The 21448-nt window shown below is 60.8% G+C and overlaps 2 protein-coding genes across 8 annotated transcripts in view; both read left to right on the forward strand.

Moving 5' to 3' along the window:
- The first annotated feature begins 1916 nt into the window (after positions 1-1916).
- Positions 1917-13333, forward strand: ECE1 (endothelin converting enzyme 1). 4 transcript variants are annotated; one of them, XR_011135750.1, is made up of 20 exons: positions 1976-2117; positions 4781-4861; positions 6226-6367; positions 6464-6676; positions 7800-7924; positions 8312-8458; positions 8531-8596; positions 8853-9044; positions 9184-9326; positions 9395-9509; positions 9760-9870; positions 10151-10249; positions 10342-10419; positions 10504-10607; positions 10812-10922; positions 11099-11166; positions 11239-11429; positions 11509-11604; positions 11743-12023; positions 12155-13333. XR_011135750.1 is itself a non-coding variant. In XM_068915816.1 (19 exons), the coding sequence occupies exons 1-19, from the start codon at positions 2115-2117 to the stop codon at positions 11917-11919; spliced, it is 2262 nt and encodes a 753-aa protein (XP_068771917.1). In that variant the 5' UTR covers positions 1917-2114; the 3' UTR covers positions 11920-13333. The 4 variants fall into 4 exon arrangements, 3 of the variants coding, with proteins under 3 accessions (XP_068771917.1, XP_068771918.1, XP_068771916.1); XM_068915816.1 differs by having other exon boundaries at positions 1917-2117; positions 11743-13333; XM_068915817.1 differs by lacking the exon at positions 1976-2117 and adding an exon at positions 3898-4111 and having other exon boundaries at positions 11743-13333.
- Positions 13334-17207: 3874 nt separating this feature from the next.
- EIF4G3 (eukaryotic translation initiation factor 4 gamma 3) overlaps positions 17208-21448 on the forward strand; it is a 152369-nt gene continuing 148128 nt past the window's right edge. For all 4 annotated transcript variants that reach the window (XM_068915440.1, XM_068915442.1, XM_068915446.1 and 1 more), the window contains exon 1: positions 17208-17325. The gene's annotated coding sequence lies outside the window, so the exon portion shown is untranslated. The remainder of the gene's footprint in view (positions 17326-21448) is intronic.

The following is a 21448-nucleotide window of genomic DNA, read 5'->3' on the forward strand; positions in this document are numbered from 1 at the left end:
CCGAGGCCGGCGGCAGGGTGGGCCCGGAGCTCGCCGCGGCGGCCGCTTTAGCTGAGGCCTCGAGCCAAGACAGTCCCGCTCGGGCTCCCCCTCCGAGGCCGGCACGGCCACGCTCGGCCCAAACCGGCTCAGCCGGCTCAGCGCGGTCGCTGACGCCCCCCCGAAAAATGCCAGCTATTTTTAATGCCCTCATTCTCCCCCCCTAAAACGATGTTTCCGGTTGGTCTCCCACCCGTTGGAGGCGTTTTTGGCAGCCCCATGCATGAGCCGAGCGCATCAGTGCTCAGCCGTCCAGGGCCACTGCGGCTGCACTGTGTCCCCCCACCTTCCCCGCGGCTCCAGCTGGGAATTGCCCCAGGTGCCCCTGGCAAGTGGCAATTAAAAGCTTGTTAAAAAGCTCGTTAGCCCGGCTCATCTGCATAAAGCAGAGATGGCCTTGCTGTGAGGTTGTGCTGTTACAAAGCCAGTCAGGATCGGGAGGAGAGGGGGGGGAAAAAAAAAGCTGCAGCCGGCAAGAAAAAGGTGGGAAAAAAAATCCAAAACCTTTCAAGGGACTGGTAAATCTCAGCTCTCTGGCCGGGTTCAGGCAAGGCAGCGGCTGGAAGGGGGCAGAAGCAGGGGCAGACGCATGCCTGTGTGCTTGCACATGTGCAGCTCCGGATGTGTGTGTATGTGCATACTTGCACAACTGTGTGCTTTGGATGCTTGCATGTGTGCATACTTGCATGATTGGGTGCTTGCATGTGTGTGTATTTGCATTATTGTGTGCTTGTGTGTGTGCATACTTGCACAAACACATCCTTGGGTGCCTGCATGGTTGCACTTGCATGGTCACATGCTTGGGTGCTTGCACATGTGCATACATATACAGTTATGTGCTTGCATACTTGCATGACTGCATGCTTGTGCAATTGTGTGCTTGGATGCTTGCACATGTGCATGTCTGTGCAAATTGCATGCTTAGATGCTTGCAGGATTGCATATGTGTATGGTTGCATGTTTGGATGCTTGCACATGTGCATACTTGCATGGTCATGTGCCTGGATGCTTGCACGTGTGCCTATTTGTGCATTTGCAAGCTTAGATACTTGCACGAGTGCATGATTGCATGGTCATGTGCATGAATGCCTCCATGAGTGCATACTTGCACGATCACGCGCTTTGATGTTTGCATACTTGCACAGTGGTGTGCTTGGATGCTTGCAGGTGTGCATACTTGCATGACTGCATGCTCAGCTGCTTGCATGTGCACATACTTGCTCAGCAACATGCTTGGGTGCTTGCACATGTGCCTATTTCCGCAGTTGCATGCTTGGATGCTCACACAAGTGCATACTTCCATGGCCTCGTGCTTGGATGCTCGCACACATGCATACTTGCACAATCGCATGCTCGGACGTCTGCAAGTATGTGTATGTGCACATTTGCGCGCTTGCGTGTGTGCAGACTTGTATGGTTATGTGCTTGGATGCTTGCACACATGCATGCTTGCACACTTGTGTGCTCAGATGTTTGCATACGTGCACAGTTGTGTGCTTGCATGTGTGCAGACTCGCATAGTCACGTGCTTGGGTGCTCGCACACATGCATACTTGCACGATCGTGTGCTTAGATGTTTGCACGTGTGCATATGTGCACAGTTGCGTGCTTGCGTGCGTGCAGACTTGCACGGTCATGTGCTTGGATGCTCGCACACATGCATACGTGCACAATCGTGCTGGGATGTTTGCGTGCGTGCATACTTGCCCGACCCCATGCTCGCATGTGCACATACGTGTGCGAGTGTGCGTTTGGATGCCCGCCTAGGCGCCCACGCTCGCACATAAGTGCACGCTTGCGCGCCTGCATCCTCGCACGCTTGCCCAACCGCCCGCTTGGCGATACCCGCGGCGTGGGAAGGGGCCGGGCGCGGGAAAGCCGGGCCGCGGGGATGCGGCGGGAGGGGGGGGCCGTGCGCGGAGGGCCCCCCCTCGGCCTCCCGAAAGAGTTAAAGGCGGCGAGCGCGGAAGCCCGGCCCTCCGCCGGGCCATTGGCTTTCCCGGCCCAGGTGCATCCTTCGCTCCCTAGGCCGCGGCGGCGGCGGCGGCACGGGCGGCCGCCGAGGAGCCGGGACCATGGTGAGTGGGTGCCCACCCGCGACCCCCCCCCCAGCTCGGGGTTGGGGAGGGGGCGCCTTTTAGCCGCTTTTCCTCCCCCTCCCTCCTATTAATTTATTTTTTGGCAAAACTGAGATTTTTTTTTGTTTTTTTCCCGCTCCGCTCGAGGTGGCCGAAATCCCCCCAAATCCTGGGGGCCCGACCCGGGCCAGCGCCGGGGTCCCCGACCCCAACGCCGCCCCCGCTAGCTCCCCCCCCCCCCCCGGCGGCCTCCTCAAGCCCTGGCGCTGGGTGCCGCGGGGGGCTGCGCGGGGCAGGTGCGAGCGATTTTGGGGCGCTTCAAGGCCCCAATCGCGGGTTTTTCTTCTTTTTTTTTCTTTTTTTTTTTCTCTCCCGCGCCGGAGAGGGGAAAGCGGCTGCGAAACGGCGCCCGGAGCCGCCGCATCCGAAATGGCGCCCGGGAGGGAGCCGGCAGCGGCCGCTCCCCACCCGCGCCGCCCGGACGCCGGGGCCCCCCGCCCCGCCGGTACCCCCCCCCCCCCAAAATCAGGGCGCCCAGGGGCAGAGGCGCCGCTCGCTCGCCGAGCCCGAGCGGCGGTTTTTTCTCTTTCTCCAGAGCCAATCTTGGGGGGGGGGGGGGGGGGTTAAAATTTTTTGAAGGAAAAAGGGGCGATTTGGGCAAAAGAGCCCGTCTGGGGGCGCCGCTGCGGCCCGAAGCGCCCCGTTTCCCGCGGCGTGAGCGCCCACGGGTGCCCCGCGGCCAGGCCCCCCGCGGATGCTCCTTTCGGCCCACGGCGGGCACGTCGGTTTTGGGCGCCGGCGGAAGGCAAAAAGGAAAAACGCCTGTTGTTTGTTTATTTATTTATTTTCTTGGTCTTTAACTTCCTCCTTCCTCTCCGGCCGGCGCCAAGGAGGGTTTGGGGGATTTCTTTCTTTTTTTTTTTTTTTTTCGTTCTTTTTTTTGTCCCCCTCCTGTCCCCACGCGATGCCGGGCCCCGCGGGTGCTGGGTTACAGCCGCCGAGCCGGGCGGGGGGGACCCTGCGGCGGCACCGCCGCTTGGCCCCGCGGTCGCCCCGCTTCCGGCGCCGGGGTGGCTTCGCTGCCGTCTGCTCTGGGGTTGTGCTCGGGCCGGCCGCCAGCGAAAGCCCGGTTTTTCCCGGCGTTTTCGAAAGAAAGGGAGCGCCCAAGGCGCGTTTCCGCAGGAAACCGAATTGGAGCGCTGGCTGGCGGCTCCCGACTCCGGGAATTTGCCTGGGACGGGGTTGGGGGGGGGGGGATGCGCGGGAGCCGCGGGCAGGAATTTCACGCCCGCAGCTGCAGATTTCAGCCCGGCATGTGGCGCAAAAACAGCAGGAAAAACCGAGGGAGGATGGAGGCGGGGGGGGGGAAGCGGATTTTAGTGATAAGAATCCTGCCGTGGGAGCTTTTGCCCCTTTTTTTTTTTCCTTTCCGGCGCGGTCGGCCCGTCGAGGGGGGCCGCGGGCGCGAGTTTGGGCCCCGGCGCTCACCTCCCGGCCCATCTGCACAAACAGCTTTTTCGGCCCCGTTTTTTTTTTTTTTGTTGTTGTTGCTGTTTTGGTAGGTTGTGCAAGCGCCCGTGCCGGTCCGAGCTATGCGCCGGGGGCTAATTAAATCCAGGGCCCTGGCGGTGTCCCGTTAGCCGGGGCGGTGGAAAGGATGGGCTCAATTATTAATTGTGCAATCGGAAAAACTGGCTCTAGGCAAGGCCGGCGGGGGGGCCTGCGCGAGGGGCTGGCCACGAGCGTTCCCGCGGGAGCGCGGCTCCGAAAAATCGGGGTGGGGGGGAAGAAACACCCCAGCCCTGCAGCTGGCCGAGGGAGGCCGGCTGGCAAAGGTTAACGGCGTTGGCGGTGTGTGGGAAGGAGGCGTTGGCGGCCGGAGGGGAAGTTCCCACCTCTGGGGCCCGTTGTTCACCCCTGCGGCTGAGCCCTGGCACTTTCATTTCACTCGCCGGTTCTTCTGCGCGGTGCTGGTGGGAAAACTCCCTGGCCGGGTAAGTGTGTCCCCCTGCTGCCAGCGCAGTCTTTGCACAGTCTCCCCCGCCAGTCTGGCCCGGCCGGTTGGGCAGTGGGGGAAACTGAGGAGCGGAGCCAAGCGAGCCGCTCGGGAGCATCCTCCCCTGCAGAGCTGGGTTGCTCTGGTGCCGTCCCGCTCCGTGCGCTGCCTCAGTTTCCCCTCTGGGAACGCGCTTTGCGGCAGCGCTGGGCAACCAAACCGAATCACGGAGGCGCCCGGGGCCGTGGTCAGGCCCGAGGGCGCGAGCAAGGCGGTAGCCTCGGGAGGAAACGCGCTTGGCGGCTGCCTGCTGCTTTCTCCGGCGCCATGGTGGGGGCTGGGGGGGCAGCAAAAGCAGCGCTCGCCTTCCCCCGGGGAAAGGGAAAGTTTATCTCCGGCTGTGGAGAGCTTGCGAAACCTGGCGGTGCGTTGGGCTTCGCTCACTCTTTGGCCTCCTGAAGTCCCTCCGGCGCCTAATTGTGCAGCTGCTTTGCATCGGGGAGGCAGTCCCCCGGAGGGGGGAGTGTTTATAGCCTGGCAGGGCACGTGTCGCCTTCCTCTTCCTCTTCCTCCTCCTCCTCCTCCTCGCTGGGCCCGGCATGGCCGGGGCGCCCCGATGCCAGCAGCAGGGACGCTGAGGGCCTCCGCTCCGCTTTTCACCTTGCAGATGTCGACCTACAAGCGGGCGACGCTGGACGACGAGGACCCCTTGGAGGCCGACGGCGATGCCTACCCCAATGGCTTCCAGGTAGGGGCCGGGCAGGGTGGGGGGATTTTTCGGTGCTTGTTTTGCTGGGCTGGGCAGCGCCAGCTTCCCGCCGTCCCCGGGGCAAAGTCCCGGTTGGGATGGCGTGGGCAGGTCCCCGCCAGCTGCCCTTTGCTCCTCGCCCTCCAGGGTTGCAAAAGCCCCCCCAAAAAGGTGAGGGAACAACAGCCATCTGGCGAGGGGATGGCAAACACCGGGCCGCCCTGGCAATGTGAGTCCTTTGCGGGCCCCCGAGGCAGGGAGAGTGAGCCGCGGAGATTGCGGCGCCAGGGAGCAGAAGGGAAAGGAAGCGCGGGAGCTGCCTGCCGAGAGACGCGGCTGATCCTCCGACCCGCTCGGCACCCAGGCGAAACCCTGTCGCGGCCCGGCCGGGGCTGGTTCATCCCGCTGGCCAGCGGAGCCTGGCTCGGGGTCCGGGAGCTGCGAGGCTTTTGCCGAGCAATTATCGCGCTGGACGGGGAGCTTTGTCCTCACATAAAAGTCGGATTAGGCTAATCCGGGCGCGTTCCTCCCCGCGCGGTGGGAGAGCCGCTTTGAAAGGGGCCGTGGGTGGCAGGGAACAGCCGATGCCCAGAGAGGCGGTGGCAGCGCTGCCGGCTCTTCAGAAATTCAGGCTCGCACGGAAATATTTGGGGCCTGCCCGGCCACAGGTGGGGCGAGGGAGCGGTGCTGAGCGCTGCGACTGGTGCAAGGAGCCTCCCCACTCAGGAATGGCTTTTCCTGCCTCGAAAGCAAAGATCGCGTTGCTCTGCTGCACCTTTGCTTCCCACGCTGGGGGCTCGAAGGGCAGCCGAACGCGCCAGGGCTCGTCCTTGCGCCGGGACGCGCGCTGAGAGCGCTCTGACTTTTTTTTTTTCCTGCCGGATCGGTGAGCTGAGCCGGCTCGCTGAGCTTTCCCAGCTCTTTAAGCGGCTCGGCCTCCGCGAAACGACATTGATGCCGCCACTTTTGGGTAAAGCGGTGCACACCGGCGATGGGTGCAGAGGACCAAGCTCCGGGCTTTTGCCGCTGACGACTTTTTTTTCTGCCCGGGCGGCTGCGACTCACCGGGCTCCGCGTCCTGCCAGCGTTTCCTCCCATTGTGCCGCCCTTCCTGGTGGGATTTGGAGTCGCGGCCTCGTTCCCGACCCGGCGCGGGCCGGCTCGCTCCACGTGGCCTCGATTCAGCCCACGGGCCGTAAAGCGGAGGGCGGCTCGGAGGGCGGGAGCGCGCTGGTGGGTTTTTCCCACGGTCCCCTGCTGCCGGTGGGTTTTCCCTGCGGCCCCGTGGGAAAACGCCGCTGCTTCTCCTGTTGATTTTTTTTGTTTGTTTGGCTTTTTTTGGTTTTTTTCCCCCCGCCTTGCAGGTGAACTTCCGCGGCTCGCGGAGCAGCCCGGGCTGCTGGGCCGAGCGCACGCGCCTGGAGAAGCAGCTGGCCGCGCTGGTGGCCGTGCTGGCCACCGTGCTGGCTGCCTGCCTGCTGGGCCTCATCTTCCAGTACCGAGCCCGTAAGTCGGCGCGTGTCTCGTGGCGGACAGCGGGGGCAAAAGGGGCCGCTGGCCCGGGGTTTGGCGCCAAGCTTGACCCGCCGTGCCGCCCTCCAGGGCCGCCCGCCGTGTGCCTGTCAGAGGCGTGCATCTCCGTCACCAGCTCCATCCTCAACTCGCTGGACCGGGCGGTGAACCCCTGCGAGGATTTCTTTGGCTACGCCTGCGGCGGCTGGATCAAGGCCAACCCGCTGCCCGACGGCCACTCGCGCTGGGGCACCTTCAACAACCTCTGGGAGCACAACCAGGCCGTCATGAAGCATCTGCTGGGTGAGTGGCTCGGCCGCGTGCCCCGAAACACCGGCCGGGGCAGAGGAGCCCTGCTGAATTTGGGGACCGCGGGAAAATTTGCCTCTGGGGATTTAAGGACGGAGTTGAGGGACCGATGGGGCTCGGCTTGGCTTTCCTTGGGGAGAAAAAGCTCCCTGGGCGAGCAGCAGCCAGCGGGGACCCTGGCAGGCAGGTGCGCGGGGACGCTGTCCCCCCTCCACCGCCGCGGCCCCCGTCTCCGCTTCGCGCCCTGTGCGAACGGAGCAGGTGGCAGCTTCTCCGTGGCCGACCCGTGGGGAAGTGTTTGCTCAGGCTTTGAGCAAACAACTGGCTCCTTATCAGCGCTTTCCGCTGGGGAGGCCGTGCCGGGCGCTGGGGGCGACGAGCCGAAAGGGAAGAGCTTCGGGGAGGGAGAACGGCCTTGCCGCCCAGCCGTTCCCGCAGAAAGCTGGCACGAGGCTCGCAGCGAGAAGGGAGCGGGGCCGCCGGCCGAGCGGTCACGCTCAGCACTTCCATTAATGCCTCTTCACGAGGGGATCCAGGTTAACGAAACCCCTGCCCAGACCCCAGCCGCTTACGCGGGGGGATAGCGATGCACCCCGAGGGGTTTTGGGGTGCTGGGCCAAGGTCCCGGGGAGCTGGAATAGCACCGGCAGGTTTTTCAAACTGGGAAAGGTGAAGTGTTAGGTACGAGCTGCATAATGAGGCAGGAAAACCTGGAGGAAAGCAGGATTCTTAGCGGGGGGGAAAAGTAGTTTAAGAGGTAGCAAACTGGTTTACTGTTGCTTTTTGCAGCCTGCAGGCAGGCGGAGAAATAAATAATGCAACTGGGGAGAAAGCCGGCAGCGCGGGGGCGAGGGCAGGAACATCAGAGCTCCTGGAAAAACACTTTTTGTTTTTCTTTCCTTATCTCTCTCCTCCGGAGAGCCGGAGCAGCCGCTGCCGGCGAGAGGGAGGGAGGGAGGGATGGAGACAGGGGCCGCGCTGGGGGGAGGCCAGGCGCCGCAGGATGCCCTTGCTGCCACAAAGGGGACCGGCAGAGCAACCCCGGTGTCTTTTTGGTGCCCGGCGGAGCACCCCGGCACGCCACGGGCTGACCCCCCCACCCTGGTGCGTCGTGCAGAAAACACCACGGCCAACGTGTCGAGCGAAGCGGAGCGCAAGGCGCAGCGCTACTACCAGGCCTGCATGAACGAGAGCAAGATCGAGGAGCTGCGCGCCACCCCGCTTGTGGAGCTCATCCAAAAGGTTTGCCCTGGGCGCGGGAACAGCCCCCGTCCCGTGGGAATGCCGGGCAGGGAAACCCTGCAGGGCGGCTGGAGCCTTTGCAAAGCAGCAGCAGAGAGGGGGAAAAAAAAGGGAGTTTCTACCTTTCTGCCCTCCCCGGCTTGTTTCGGGGTAGTTCCTGCGCTCATCTCGCGCGCTGGCACGCCATCGGGCATCTCCGGCCCTCGCAGAGCATCGCCCGGGGCCGGCAAGCAGAGGGAGGCAGTGATTTGCAGTGATTTCCCTCTCCCAGGCTTTTTGGCCCTATTGCAACAATTTTGCCTGCCCCTGGGGGATGTCTAAGCAAGCCCACGCGGTTGCGGCGTATCCGAAGCTGAGCGCGAACCCTTCCGGCCGCTCTCTCCCTAGCTGGGCGGCTGGAACATCACGGGCCCCTGGGACAGGGACAACTTCAACGAGACGCTGCGGGAGGTGATGGCGCACTACCGCACCTCGCCCTTCTTCTCTGTCTACGTCAGCGCCGACTCCAAAAACTCCAACAGCAACGTCATCCAGGTGAGCCGGCGGGGGCCGGCGGTGCCCCGGCTCAGCGGGCCGGGCGCTGAGCTCCCTCTCTGCGCTCCGCAGGTCGATCAGTCAGGCTTGGGCCTGCCGTCCCGTGACTACTACCTGAACAAGACGGAGAACGAGAAGGTGAGCGCGGCGGAGAGGGCTGATCCGCCGGGAGAACGGGGCTGCGTGGCATCCTGGACTCAGCGACCTGCTAAAACGCCAAGTTGGGGCATGGCTCGCCCGTCCTCTCTGCCTTTTCCGGGCTGCGGGAGGGTTTGCGGCCGGGATGGAGGGTGCCAACATCCTTTGGGCATCGCCACGTTGGGCATGGTGTTTTTTTCCCTGCGGTTTTTGGGGGGGTGGCACCCACCGTGCTGACCCCCGCTGCTCCGCGTAGGTGCTTGCCGGGTACCTCAACTACATGGTGGAGCTGGGCATGTTCCTGGGCGGCACCGACGAGGCGTCCACGCGGCAGCAGATGCAGCAGATCCTGGACTTCGAGACGGCGCTGGCCAACATCACCATCCCGCAGGAGAAGCACCGCGACGAGGAGGTCATCTACCACAAGATGACCGCCGGGGACCTCAAGGTAGGAGCCGGGGGTGGCAGCAAACGGTTTGGGCAAAAAGCTGCCTGACGCCTCGAAGCGGAGGCCGAAGCAAGGCGGCCTTGGGCGGGAGATGGCGTGCAGCCGGCGGGGTGCGTAGCGGCGGCGTGGCCTTTGGCAGGCGCTGGCGCCGGCCGTGGACTGGCTGCCGTTCCTCGCCACCGTCTTCTACCCCGTGGAGCTCAACGAGTCGGAGCCCGTGGTGGTCTACGCCAAGGAGTATCTGGAGCAGGTCTCCGACCTCATCCTCGCCACGGATAAATGGTGAGCAACCTCCCTCCAGCGTGGTGGCGGAGGGGTCGCGCCGCTCACGGCCTCCCCTTGCACCGCAGCCTCCTCAACAACTACATGATCTGGAACCTGGTGCGGAAAACCAGCCCCTTCCTCGACCAGCGCTTCCAGGACGCTGAGGAGAAATTCATGGAAGTGATGTACGGGACGAAGAAGGTGAGCACCACCAGCACCCCGCTCTCCGAATCGCGTTTTTCTTGCATGTGTTTTTTTAACTACCCCACCGGCTACTGCGGGGCTTCCTCCCTCCTGACAACTTTGCAAAAATCCCCGTCACGGTGCGTGGGAAACCGGAGCTGCCGGGCAGGTTTCGGGGTCCCGTTGGCCCGGGAGATGTGGCGACGTCCCCTCGGGGTGGGAGGGCCACGGGGCTGAAGGCTGATGGTGGCTTTTGCGCCCCGCGCAGACCTGCCTCCCGCGCTGGAAGTTTTGCATCAGCGACACGGACAACAACCTGGGCTTCGCCTTGGGGGCCATGTTCGTCAAGGCCACCTTCGCCGAGGACAGCAAGCAAGTGGTACGTCCCCCTGCCGCGGCGGGCCGGCGAAGGCGCCGCGCTGTCCCCAGAGGGAAGATTTGGGGGCTCCCTTCTTTCGCCGAGGTTTTTCCACCCGGCCCGTTGCGTCCGCGTGTGCCGGGATGCCCCGGTGGCGGCGTTTCCCGCGGCGCGGAGCCGGCCCGTCCGCGCGCCAGCTCGGCGTCCCGTCCTCCCTGCCTCCTCGCCGGGGTTTCGCCTCGCTCCTCGGCGAGACAGGAAGCCGGCGCTCCCGGCTGACGCGCCGCCGGGTTTCACCTAGGCGGAGGAAATGATCGCCGAGATTAAAACGGCCTTCGAGGAAAGCCTGGAGACGCTGCAGTGGATGGACGAGGAGACCAGGAAATCCGCCAAGGAGAAGGTGAGGGATTGCGGCGGCACCGGGAGACGGGGACGCCTCCGCGCCGGGCGATGCCGAAGGCACCTCCATCCGTGTGTCCCCCCCCACCCCAGGCGGACGCCATCTACAACATGATCGGCTACCCCAAGTTCATCATGGACCCCAAGGAGCTGGATAAAGTGTTCAACGACGTGAGTCGGTCCGCTCTGTGCCTCGGCTTCGGAGGCCGAGCCCTGACCTCGCTGTGGGTCACTCCCGCCTTTCCTCTTTTGCAGTATGAGGCCGTGTCGGACCTCTACTTCGAGAACGTCATGCAGTTTTACAACTTCTCGGCCCGGGTCACTGCCGACCAGCTCCGGAAACCGCCCAACCGGGACCAGTAAGTCCCTGCCGCCGCTGGGCGGGACGAAGGCGGCGGCGAGCCGGGTATCTTCTCCCGGGAATTGCCCCCGTTGGTGGAGGTTTGGCCGCCCGGGGCGAGTCCCCTGATGGTTTTGAGGCGTTCGGAGGGTTTAAATGGGGGGGGGCGAGCGGCGATCCGCGCGGACGGAGCCGGCGCGAACCCACGGCCTCGTCCCCGCAGGTGGAGCATGACGCCGCCGACGGTCAACGCCTACTACTCCCCCACCAAGAACGAGATCGTCTTCCCCGCCGGTATCCTCCAGGCCCCTTTTTACACCCGCGCCTCTCCCAAGTAAGAGCCCTGCAAAAAGAGCCGGGGCGGGGAGACGGGGGATCGCTTCCCGAATTTCCTCCTTTTCCCCAGCCCGGCTGCTGGGGGAGGCGGCGGGGAGCCGCTTTCCCCCCCCGCCACGAACGGGGCAGCGGGCTGTGCTCCGGGTGCTGAAGCCCGGCGTCGCCCTCCCTCAGGTCTCTGAACTTCGGCGGCATCGGCGTGGTGGTGGGCCACGAGCTGACGCACGCCTTCGACGACCAAGGTGAGGCGGGCGGGGGCGGCGGGGGGCTGGCGGCGCGGCGGTCCGCCGACCGTCCCGCTCCGCCGCCCGCAGGCCGGGAGTACGACAAGGACGGCAACCTGCGGCCGTGGTGGAAAAACTCCTCGGTGGAGGCCTTCAAGCGGCAGACAGCGTGCATGGTGGAGCAGTACGGCAACTACAGCGTCAACGGCGAGGCCGTCAACGGCAAGCACACGCTGGGCGAGAACATCGCCGACAACGGGGGCCTCAAGGCCGCCTACCGGGTAAGGACGGCGGGCCGGGCGGCTAAGGGACGCCGGGGTGGGGGGCGGCCATGACGCCGCTCTCCCGCCCGCCCTCCAGGCGTATCAAAACTGGCTGAAGAGGAACGGCGCCGAGGAGACGCTCCCGACCCTCGGCCTCACCAACCACCAGCTCTTCTTCGTGGGCTTCGCGCAGGTAGGTCGCCCCGGCGCGGCGCCGCCCTCCCGTCCCCCCCACCCCGAGGAGCCGCCGGGGTAAGATTAGACGGAGCCGGGGCTCGAGCTGCCCCCGTCCCGTCTCTCTCTCCCCCTCTCTCTCGGTCTCCGCTCGCAGGTGTGGTGCTCGGTGCGCACGCCGGAGAGCTCGCACGAGGGGCTCATCACCGACCCGCACAGCCCCTCGCGTTTCCGCGTCATCGGCACCGTCTCCAACTCGCCCGAGTTCGCCGAGCACTTCGGCTGCCCGCCCGGCTCCCCCATGAACCCCCCCGAGAAGTGCGAGGTCTGGTGACGGGCGGGCGAGCCGGCCGCCCCCTCGCCCCGCTCCTTTCCAGAGGTTCAGACCGCTGCTCCTTGCAAGGAACCGGCCAGCGCTCTGGCGGAGCGGCGCCCCAGGTTCGACCCACTGTGAAAACTTCTTCCCCTCGCTCGCTTGTGGAACGGCTTTGGATTTGGCGGGGGGGGGGTTCTTTTTTTTTTTTTCCGTTTTTTTGTTTGTTTTGTTTTTTTTTCCCCGCCCCGACCAGGCTGCGTCCGTAGGCGTTAGCCCCTATCTACACGCGCGGCGCTCGCCCCGGCACGGGCCTCTCCCCCGGCCGCCACGGGAACGCCGTCCCCTCTCCACGAGCCTACGCGAGGATGGAAAACATTTCGAGATATATATATATTTTTTTTTTTGGGGGGGGGGAATATTTCTCAAGCGTTGTGGAATACACTGGAAGATTTCAGGGAAAACGCATTTTAAAGCATTTTTTTTTTTTAAACAAAGGATTAGTATATTTATTACTTTTTTTTTTTTAACTCGGCGCAGCTGTCGATGCAGCGCCCCGCGGAGACGGTGCCTCCGCCGGGGTCAGCCGGATGGGGCTGCCAAGGATGCAGCCGGCCGGCCCCGGAGCCCTGTTTTTCCCCGGAGGACCATCCTGGGAGGCCGCTGATGGGGGAAAGCGGGGCCTGGGGAACAGGAGGGAAGAGAGTCCGCTGGGTCAGAGGAAGGCTCTGCCGGCGGCTCCTGGGACTAGCTTTAATTTCTGAGCGCAAAGGGAAAAAGTTGCTGTGCCAAAGATGTAAGCGGGTGGTGACGGCGCTGCTGGAGCACCCGGCTTTCCCTCCGGCTCCCGGCCACGGACCGGTCCAGGTGCCTGCATTGCTTCCCCGGCACGCTCGTTTATTTTATTTTGGTTTTTTTTTGTTGTTGTTTTTATTTTTTGCAAAACCCCTTCCTGCAAAAAGGGACGCGTGGCCTGCCTAAGGCCAGGCTGCTTACTTAGTGACTGCTAAGCCGCAGGAGGCGTGGATCCGTCTCCGGCCCTTGCGGGTGAGCGCGGACGGTTCCTGCTGCTGCTTTGTTCGCTCGCCCAGCGCCGCGGCCCGGCCCCGCCGCCCGGGACCCGCAAGCCCCGAAATCGAGGGTTGCGCCGAGCCTCTGTCCCCCTTCGGCCACACGGCCCCAGGGGCTGAGGGGCTTCCTGAGGGCTTTTTTTAATACTCTTTCTGCGGTTTTGGAAGGAAACCACTGACGGTAGCTCAGGTGCCCGCGTGTTGTCTCGTGGGGCACTTTCTTGCTCTAGTCGGAAAGCAAAGATGTAGAGGGATTTTTAATATTTATACATAAAAGGAGGGATGGGGGGGGATCTTTTTTGTAACTATTTTTTCACCTTTCAGTGTGGGGCTTATCGTAAATGAAATAAATACTTTCTACTGAGTCTGAGGCTGGTTACGAGGCATCTTTTCTGACGGTTGGGAGACCCGCGCGTCCTCCATCCATCCCCGTCCCTCCCCTCGCTGCTGCAGGGTCCGGACGGAGGAAACCGGCCGGTGCTGTCCAAACTGAGCTGAGGAGGCTTTTCCCAGCCTGCGCTCGGTGCCCGCCGTCTCTCTCGGAGGCTAAAGCCAGGTTTTTGTGCCCGAAAACCTCATTCCTGGCACGGGTGGCTGTTTGCGCCGTCTCTGTATGGCACAGCCCCAGGTACCTCCCCAGCAGGGAGGTCTTTCCCGACCCCTTTTCCTTCCTCCCGGGCGAAGTTTTTGGCCTGCCCTGCTGCCGGCAGGTTGCTCTCCGAGCGTCCGTATTCGTAGCTCTGCGGTGCTGGTCAGAGGCTCCTGACATCCCGGCTCCCCGAGCAGTCGCTACCCCGGCAGTAAGACTCCGTTGCTGTTTTAACTGCGTGTCTCCTCTCCCTGCTTGAATAGCAGTCTAATAAGAGAGCAGGTATTTAGGTGTCTTAAAGGACAGCTGGTAGCACAACAGCCTTTTTTTAGGGGAAAAAACAAGCCGGGAGGTTTAAATCCCAAAGCAAGGAGGTCTGTGGGACCTGGAGACCCACCAGAGGCAAGGGAAGGAGCGAAATGTTGCAGCGGCCTCCTGTTTCACCTCCCCGGGGGGCTTAAGTCCTCCGGCGCTGGTGCGTCGGAGGGCGAGCGAACTCACGGGGCCCTCTGTCGCTGCTGCCTGCCGTCGAAGCCGGGAGGCGAGCCAAGGCTGTGCTTTCCCCAGGAACTCGACGGAAATTGTGGCGCGAGCCCGCAGAGGGCGGTGGAGCCGAGAAAATCGCTGTCCGGAGGCGCCTGGAAGGAGCCAGCACTGCTAGGAGCAGCGCTGGGGTGCGTGCTACAGGTGAAATTTGTGGCCCGAATCTGTCCTCAGCCGACGGGTGTTTAAAACGCGGCGAAATGCCTGTGTTCCTGGGGGGGGGGGGGAAATAAAAGAGGAGGAGGGTGGAGTACGGGGAGTCGCTCTCTGGGACCGTTGCCGTCCCGCTGAGCCCCGTAGCCGCCGACTCGTCCCTGAGAGCCGGTGGCGGCGGAGATGCAGCCAGCCCTCGTGGCTTGCCGGAGGTGGACGTCGCGAGCCGGCATCTCTCGGGCGCTCCCCAGCCAAAGCTTTTGTGGTCCACAACCCGCTTGCATCCACTCGCGTCGTTGCAGGGTGGGGAGCCAGAGGGTCCGGCCAGCCGGGATGCCGCGGTCGAGGCTGCTGGCGTCGGGCTCGGAGCAGGCAGAGCTGGCAGGAGGTGACTCACCTCGTTCGCCTGCCGCTGCCTGGCGTGGGCTTGTCCCATCCGGGGCGGTATTCGCTCTGTTTTGCGCTCGGCCGTTCCCCCCGCCGAGGGCTGAGACGTTTGGCGAGGGCTCAGCCCCGGCTGGTTGGCCTCGAGGGAGGGGAAGGCTCCCAGCGAGGTGGGTTTTTCTGCAAGGGTTTGATTTCTTTTGCCTGGAGGGCGCTGGAAGGGGCTCAGTGGGGAAAATGCAGGAGAAACCCCGGTGAGGGAGGCGCTGCCGTGCCAGGAGAGAGCGGGCGCCCAGAGAGGCCTCCAGAAGGAGCTGGAAACCGCTAGTTTTTGCAGCAGTCCTGCGGCTGCTCCTTCCTAGCGTGCCCTCCCTGAGGGCTAAACCCCGGAGGGGGCACGTCACAGCGACGCTGGCGTCACCCCCCCCCAGCGCGCTTTTAGGGGGACCGCCAGATTTTGGGGCAAGGAGCGAGTCAAAAGCCTCCTTTCCCCAAACAAGTCAGACATCCTTAAGTGTCATTTGCTCCCTGGAGCGTCGCTTCACTCTTCTCCAGGAGGATCCCTGCAGGTAAACGGGGAAAAGCCCTTTTTCAGTGATGCTCCCAGCCCTGTAGTCCCTTCTCCCGAGCGCACTGGCACGAATCTAGCTGGAAGTTACCAAATCTGCAGGCTTCGTTGGCCAAATTGCCCTATGTGGGGTAGTACGGAAGCAAAAAGAAGTCACGTATCTCAAGATACTTGAGCCTGTATACTGAGGCTCCCAGAAAGCGCCAAAGTAAAGGAGCCCCTGTCTCTGCGTGCAATTTGAGTTTGGGCCCTTATCTGAGATCAGCGTGCAGTGAAGAGGGAGCTGGGCTGTTTTAACCCTTCCAAGCCATCGGCAAATATATGATCTTGCTCCAGGGAGCCGCGCAGAGAGCCCAAGATTTGGACTTTGGGTTTGTCCCCCTCTCTCTCTTCAGTGCCCAAAGAGTAATGAGGGATTGGCATATCCTTCACTTTCAAAATGACGTTTCTGCTTACACGTGTGCTGCTGCGGACAGGCGGCGGGAGGCCTGTGGCCCGTTGGTTAGGCTTCCTACAGCCAGCAGTCCCCGCATCTTCCCTGTCAGCCGGCCACGTCGCGCTAGCAGACCGTCGCCTCTCAGTTGCAGTGCCAGGTACCCCCCAAATACCTGAATTTTTCCACCTAAAGAGCTGCTTAACCGCTTAAATAAAAGAAGTTTTTCACTTTTGCTTCCTTTGCGGTTGCTTTACGATATTATCTTCCTCCAAAACTCACAGCCATGCAGGAGGCGTTTGTTTTCAATCTGGCTTCAGGTGCCCTACAAGCACTTATAGGGTGAATGCAAGCAAGGGAGGGGTTCCTGGGCAGGGGGGGAGCCCCAGCACCCACGCCCGGGGGGCTGCAGGGCACCCTCCCTCAGGGCTGCGTGTCCCCTCAGGGTCCCTTCAGGGTCGGGTATCCTCTTAGGGCCGCGTGTCCCCTCAGGGCTGCGTGTCTCCTCAGGGCTGGGTGTTCCCTCAGGGTCCTGTGTCCCCTCAGGGCTGCATGTCCCCTCAGGGTCCTGTGTCCCCTCAGAGCCACGTGTCCCCTCAGGGTCCCCTGTCCCCTGAGGGCTGAGTGTCCCCTCAGGGCCGCGTGTCCCCTCAGCCCTGAGGTCCTGTGTCCCCTCGGGGCCGCGTGTCCCCTCCTCCCCGCCTCGGCAGCCGAGTGTTGCCGAAGCCTTTCCGAAAGCGCCCGAAGCCGCGGCGCGCCCGTGGCCGAGAGGCTCCGAAAAGCCCCGAGCGCCTCCGACGGCGGGGGAGGGGGGGAAGTTCCTTTGCCGAGCCTTTCCGAAGTTTCCCGAGCGCCCTCCCGCCGCCGGTCTCCGGAGCGAGCCGAAGTTTGCCGAGCGTCGGGGGTCACGGGAGGCGCCGGGTGGGGGCCGAGCGAGGGGGGCGGGGAGGAGGAAGCGTGCGCCCGCGAAGGTCTCCGGAAGGAGCCGAAGTTTCCCGAGAGCGGGTCGCCGGCGAGCACCTCCGGAAAGAGCCGAAGGTTGCCGAGCGCCGCTGGGCCGAGCGGCTCCGGAGCGGCCCGAAGGCGCCCGAGCGTCCGTCCTGCCGGACTGCTGGAGGCGGCCGCAGCGCCATGTTTGATGCTCCGCTACTTCAGTGAGGAAAATCCGCCGGCATCGCCCGAGAGCCGCCACCGCGAAGGGCGCCGCTGCCCCCGGCGAGGGCGACCGAGACCCCCCGCCGCCGGCGGCTCATGAGCAGCGCGGCCTGAGCCGCCTCCCCCCCCTCCCCTCCCCGCCGGCCCCTCGCCCGTCCCCTCCCCGCTCCGAGCCCTCCGGGAGGCGCGTTGTCACGGAGACCGGCCGCCGGTGCCGGCCCGCCGCGCTGCCCCGGCCGCCGCACCGGCCCCCGGCCCGCTCGCCGCTCCCGCGGCCCGGCTCGCCCCCGGCCCCGGCCCCGCTCCCCGCCGGGGGGTGGTGGCTCCGCTTGGCCATGAGTTTACCGCAGAAGGCGGCTTTGAAACCCGGCGCGGCGGCGGCGGCGGCGGCGGCGGCAGCGGCGGGCACCGGCCCCGGGAGCGGGGCGGCGGCGGCGGGGCCGCCTCCCCCCCCGGCTCCCCCTCACGCGGCGGCGGCGGCGCCGGCGCCTCACCCCAACATCAGGGCCTTGCCGCCCCAGCCGCCCCAGCAGTATCCTTTGGCCCGGGGCGGGCGGGGAGGGGGGGGCCCGGCCGACACCCCCTTTCCCCAGAGCGAGCGGGGCCCGGGGCGGCGGGAGCGCGGCCGGGGGCCCCCGGGAGGGGGGGGGAGCAGCGGGGACCCCTCCCCGGCTGCGGGCGGCCTGGGAGGGGGTGGCGGGGCGGGGGAGGGGGGGGAGGATGGGGGTGCCGGCTCCTTTTTGTGTGTGTGTCCGTCCCCCCCCCCCCAGGCCTGAGGGGGGGCTGCACCTGCTGGGGTCTCCTGGGGGAAAAAAAGGGGGGGTCTCACCCCGTGCCAAGGAGAGGCTGGTGTGGGGGCCCGGCCCCTTCCCCTGGGAAGGCCCAGGGGCCTCCCCCCCACCCCCCCCAGCAGCAGTGACCCCCAAGGGTAAACTTTAACTGTAAATCGCGTGTGGGTTTTGTCTCCGAATCCTCCTCCTGGCCAGGTAAGTGCTTTGGTTTTTGTTTTGTTTTGGTGTTATGTGAGTGTGTGTGGGTTTTTTTTTTTCCTTTCTTTTATAAGGCGCATTTAAACCCGGCTGGTGCTGATTTTCATGTGATTTTTACTTGGCTAGTGGAAATAAATCTAAGGTGGCAGGCTGGGCTGGAGCGGTTTTCTCCACCAGGCCCTGCGCGAGGAGGAGGAGGTTTCCCCTGGAAATCCCACCACCGAGAAATGGTCTCGGCTACAAAGAGAGGCCGGGGTTGCTGCGAAATGTTTTTAAAGGTCTCTGGCTCTCTGTGACTAGGCCCCAAGTCAGGAGGTAAATACTGCAGGGCTCAGCAGGAAAGTGAGGCGGCGAGCGTGCGTGCGTGTGTGTATGTGTTTTGTTTCCAGCGTTGGACAGCATCCCCTGACAAATTGACTTTTTTGCCCTGGAAGTTTTGGGGAGAACGTGAAGTGAAAAATGTACTAAGTGCGATACTGCACAGCTGTGTTAACCTGGAGCGGTGTCTTATACACTAGGTCTAGCTGCGCCGGGGACGGTCAGGAGTGCGTGTTTTGCTATTTATTGGTAATGACTTACGTTTTAAAATGGAAGTGTAGGATATTTTTGCCGAGAGCTGACTGTCTCTCGGCTGAGAAATGTGTGTGCTCCTCAAGAAATGTGTTCCCTGGGTATGACTGTTTTATTGCTCTCACTTTCATTTTTGAGGTGGGAAAACCGAGCCCTTTTAGAATCAGTTTAGGTCCATTGTTTTCTTGAGCTTCCGGCAAGAATCATTCTTGCCATGACCACAAATGCATTGCTTAAATCATGGGACTGTTGACGTTACAGATTTGTTTGGGTCAAGTGAAACCTCTGAAGATTTGAGAGTGCTGCGGAGGGACGTACTCGTCGCTTGGTGTTTTTTGCTACCTTGTGATATTCTGCAGTTCCAACATGTGCTTTATTTAGGGAAGAAGTGCAAAGGTACTGTGATTACAGAGTAAGCAGGGCGGTGGTGAGTGAAACTGTTGCTCAGGGGGGAATTTGCCCAGTTTTGAGTGATGCGCCAAGTGTTACAGTGGGAACCCTGGCCAGGTTGCACATACAAAAATCGGTTCTCAGCTGATCTTTTCAGCCAGGTCCTGGTTTGTCTGAACAGGTTCTTTTTAAGTTGGTACACAACGCTTTTGTGTCTTGACAGTTGAATGGCTGAAGTTTACCTGGGTCTGGGATCATGCGTGTGCTAGGCTTTCTGAGGCATTGTATTTTCAAGTAATCATCAAAAGCACCTTGGAGGGGTTTGAATGCTTTTCCAGCATCGTTGAGTGCTAGCTTAGTGGTGGGTGGCAAGAGTCGCTGTACCTTAGGAGCTGAGAGAAGAGACCACCGTTGCTTTTGGTGAGGGTCGTCAAGAAAACAGTGCCCCTGTTGGGGGGGATGAAGCTCGGGTTTGCCTTTGAAAGCAGCCCAAAAGGCTGAGAAGGAACGGGCAGATCCTTTCCTAAAGGAGCCAGCAGTGGTGCAGCAGCAGGTCACATCGCTTGGACACAACAAGATGCTGAGAGCAAGAGGTGCAGAGGAATGGGGAGGTATTGGGTGGATGCAGCAAGTTAGAGGTGTAAATGTGGGGAGGTTGAAGTGATACGGTCTGTTTTTATTTAGAGTCGTGTCTGTTTTGGAAACATTCTGTTTGACTGATACAACTCCTTAACTTTTAAACTAATAGCTGTCCTTGTAATATATACAAACACTATGTTCCTGATACCTTTTCAGTTAACCCTGTTCAGGTGTCCCAGCTGGTTTTTCCTCTCCTGAAACTTGCCTATGCTTTCAGATAGTAAGCAAAAGCTGTTACCTTTTGTAAGCATTGCTGCAAAAGCAGGGCTTTGGGAGCATAGTTCATTTGTGATGTACTGAAGTGCACAGGGTCATCCAAGTTCAGCCTTATTTTTAGCCCTTTTTTTTTTGAGATGACTATTGAGACAGCATTACCCCACAGCAGATAAACTACAATTGCAAGCTTCTCCTGGCAACTCAGAGTGAGCAGTGCACTGCAAGGTCTTTGTGCTTCCTTCTGAAGGCAATGCAGGGGTTTATTTGTTAATGCAAACGATCGGTGTGTTAGTTATATGTTAATAGGTAGACTGAAGCTCTGACTCAGGCTTTTTAAGCTGGCACTGTTTTCACGTGCTGAACTTGGTGTCATTGGAAATGCGCGTGTTTTTATTATTCAGTGCATCATGAAATTAACTGGTTATCTGTAAGACTGAAGAAGAGGAATTGGGATAAAGAGGACTGTACAGGAGGAGGACTGATGACCGCTTATTTCATGTGCATTTGTAGAAAGGGATTAGGGAGAGAAAACTAAAATACGGGGGAAGAAAGGATTGTTTAAGTGGAATTGCTTCCAATTGGGGGAAACAATCCCAGGTGGGATTGTTTTCCTTGGAAGGAAAGTGAAGTAGGGGAGTGATGGACAGACATAAAGAACAGCAATGTTTTGATGCGAGTTTTCTTCTGTTACGTGCTACCAGGGAAGTTATTGTAGGTGCTGCAAGACAAGAAAGAGCTTTGAAAAATGTCTTTAATATATAATGGCTTCGGGAAGTTTAATTTATAAAAAGTTAATGTATAAAAGTAGCCTGAAATAATTCTGTGTCTCTCGTAGTGCCAAGTATTAAATGAAACCTGATTTGAGGCAGAAATTGTGCTCAAAGTTGTCAGTCTGAACAAAACCTGCAGTTTAATGCTGACCTTTTTGAGGGGGAGGAAGTGGTTGTATATGTGTGTCCCTGTGAAATGATATGCAGAGGTTCATTATTATGAAAAATAAATTCAGGTCTGCCTACCTTTGCTTTGGCTTTCAAACTACCTCTGAGGAACAAGTTCCAGATGAACTCTGTTGTTCCGTAGCAAGACTCTTTTCCTGACAGTGTAAAATAATGAAGGTAGTAAGCTTGCAAGCTGGAGTCTGTGGACCTTTGTGTTTTAGCTTGATGGTACTTCTGATGTGTGTTAAACTAAACAGTGTTTCTTTGCTCTCCCTCGTGCTCCCGCTTAAGAGTTTCCTAAAGTATTTTTTGTGTGTGTTATAACAAGCTGCTCTTTAAAAAGTCCCCGCTCTGTGAATAAATTTTGTGGATCAATATAATTAGGTCACCAGTTTCTTCGCAGCACCAGCCTAGACATCAGCAAACAGCGCACTGTAAAGGACAAACAGATTGATTTATGTTGAACTCTGGTAACATTGCATGTCTGCTTATAAGACGGGCTCTTCAGGGTTAATTTAACACTGTACCTTGGAGCCAAATTAGAGCCATCTTGGGTTCTGTGCTGGTGTCAGTAGGATTTTGTTTTCTTTTTCAAACTTTGCATTTGGAGTGAGTTCAGATTCCTGGTTGTTGATGGTCTCTGTGCAGGCATCGGTAAACTTGACCTTAATATAATCACCTTCACTGTTTCATTGTGGGATTGGGTATCTCTCAGCATGGGTATTTTGCAGGTTTTTGCAGCCGGGCAATTATAGCAGATTCAGGATGGATTTTAAGAGACAGGCATTTAAAATCTGTTTCTCTCTCTCTCTCTCTCTTTTCCACCCCCTTTCTTTTAATTCTGTTTCTGAGAGAGGCTGAGAAGAAGGGTCTGCCTTTGGGTTTTTTGCATGCAGTACATCATTGTTGTTTA

The sequence above is a fragment of the Struthio camelus genome, chromosome 21 (genome assembly GCF_040807025.1).
Source record: "Struthio camelus isolate bStrCam1 chromosome 21, bStrCam1.hap1, whole genome shotgun sequence".
Lineage (NCBI taxonomy): Eukaryota > Metazoa > Chordata > Aves > Struthioniformes > Struthionidae > Struthio > Struthio camelus.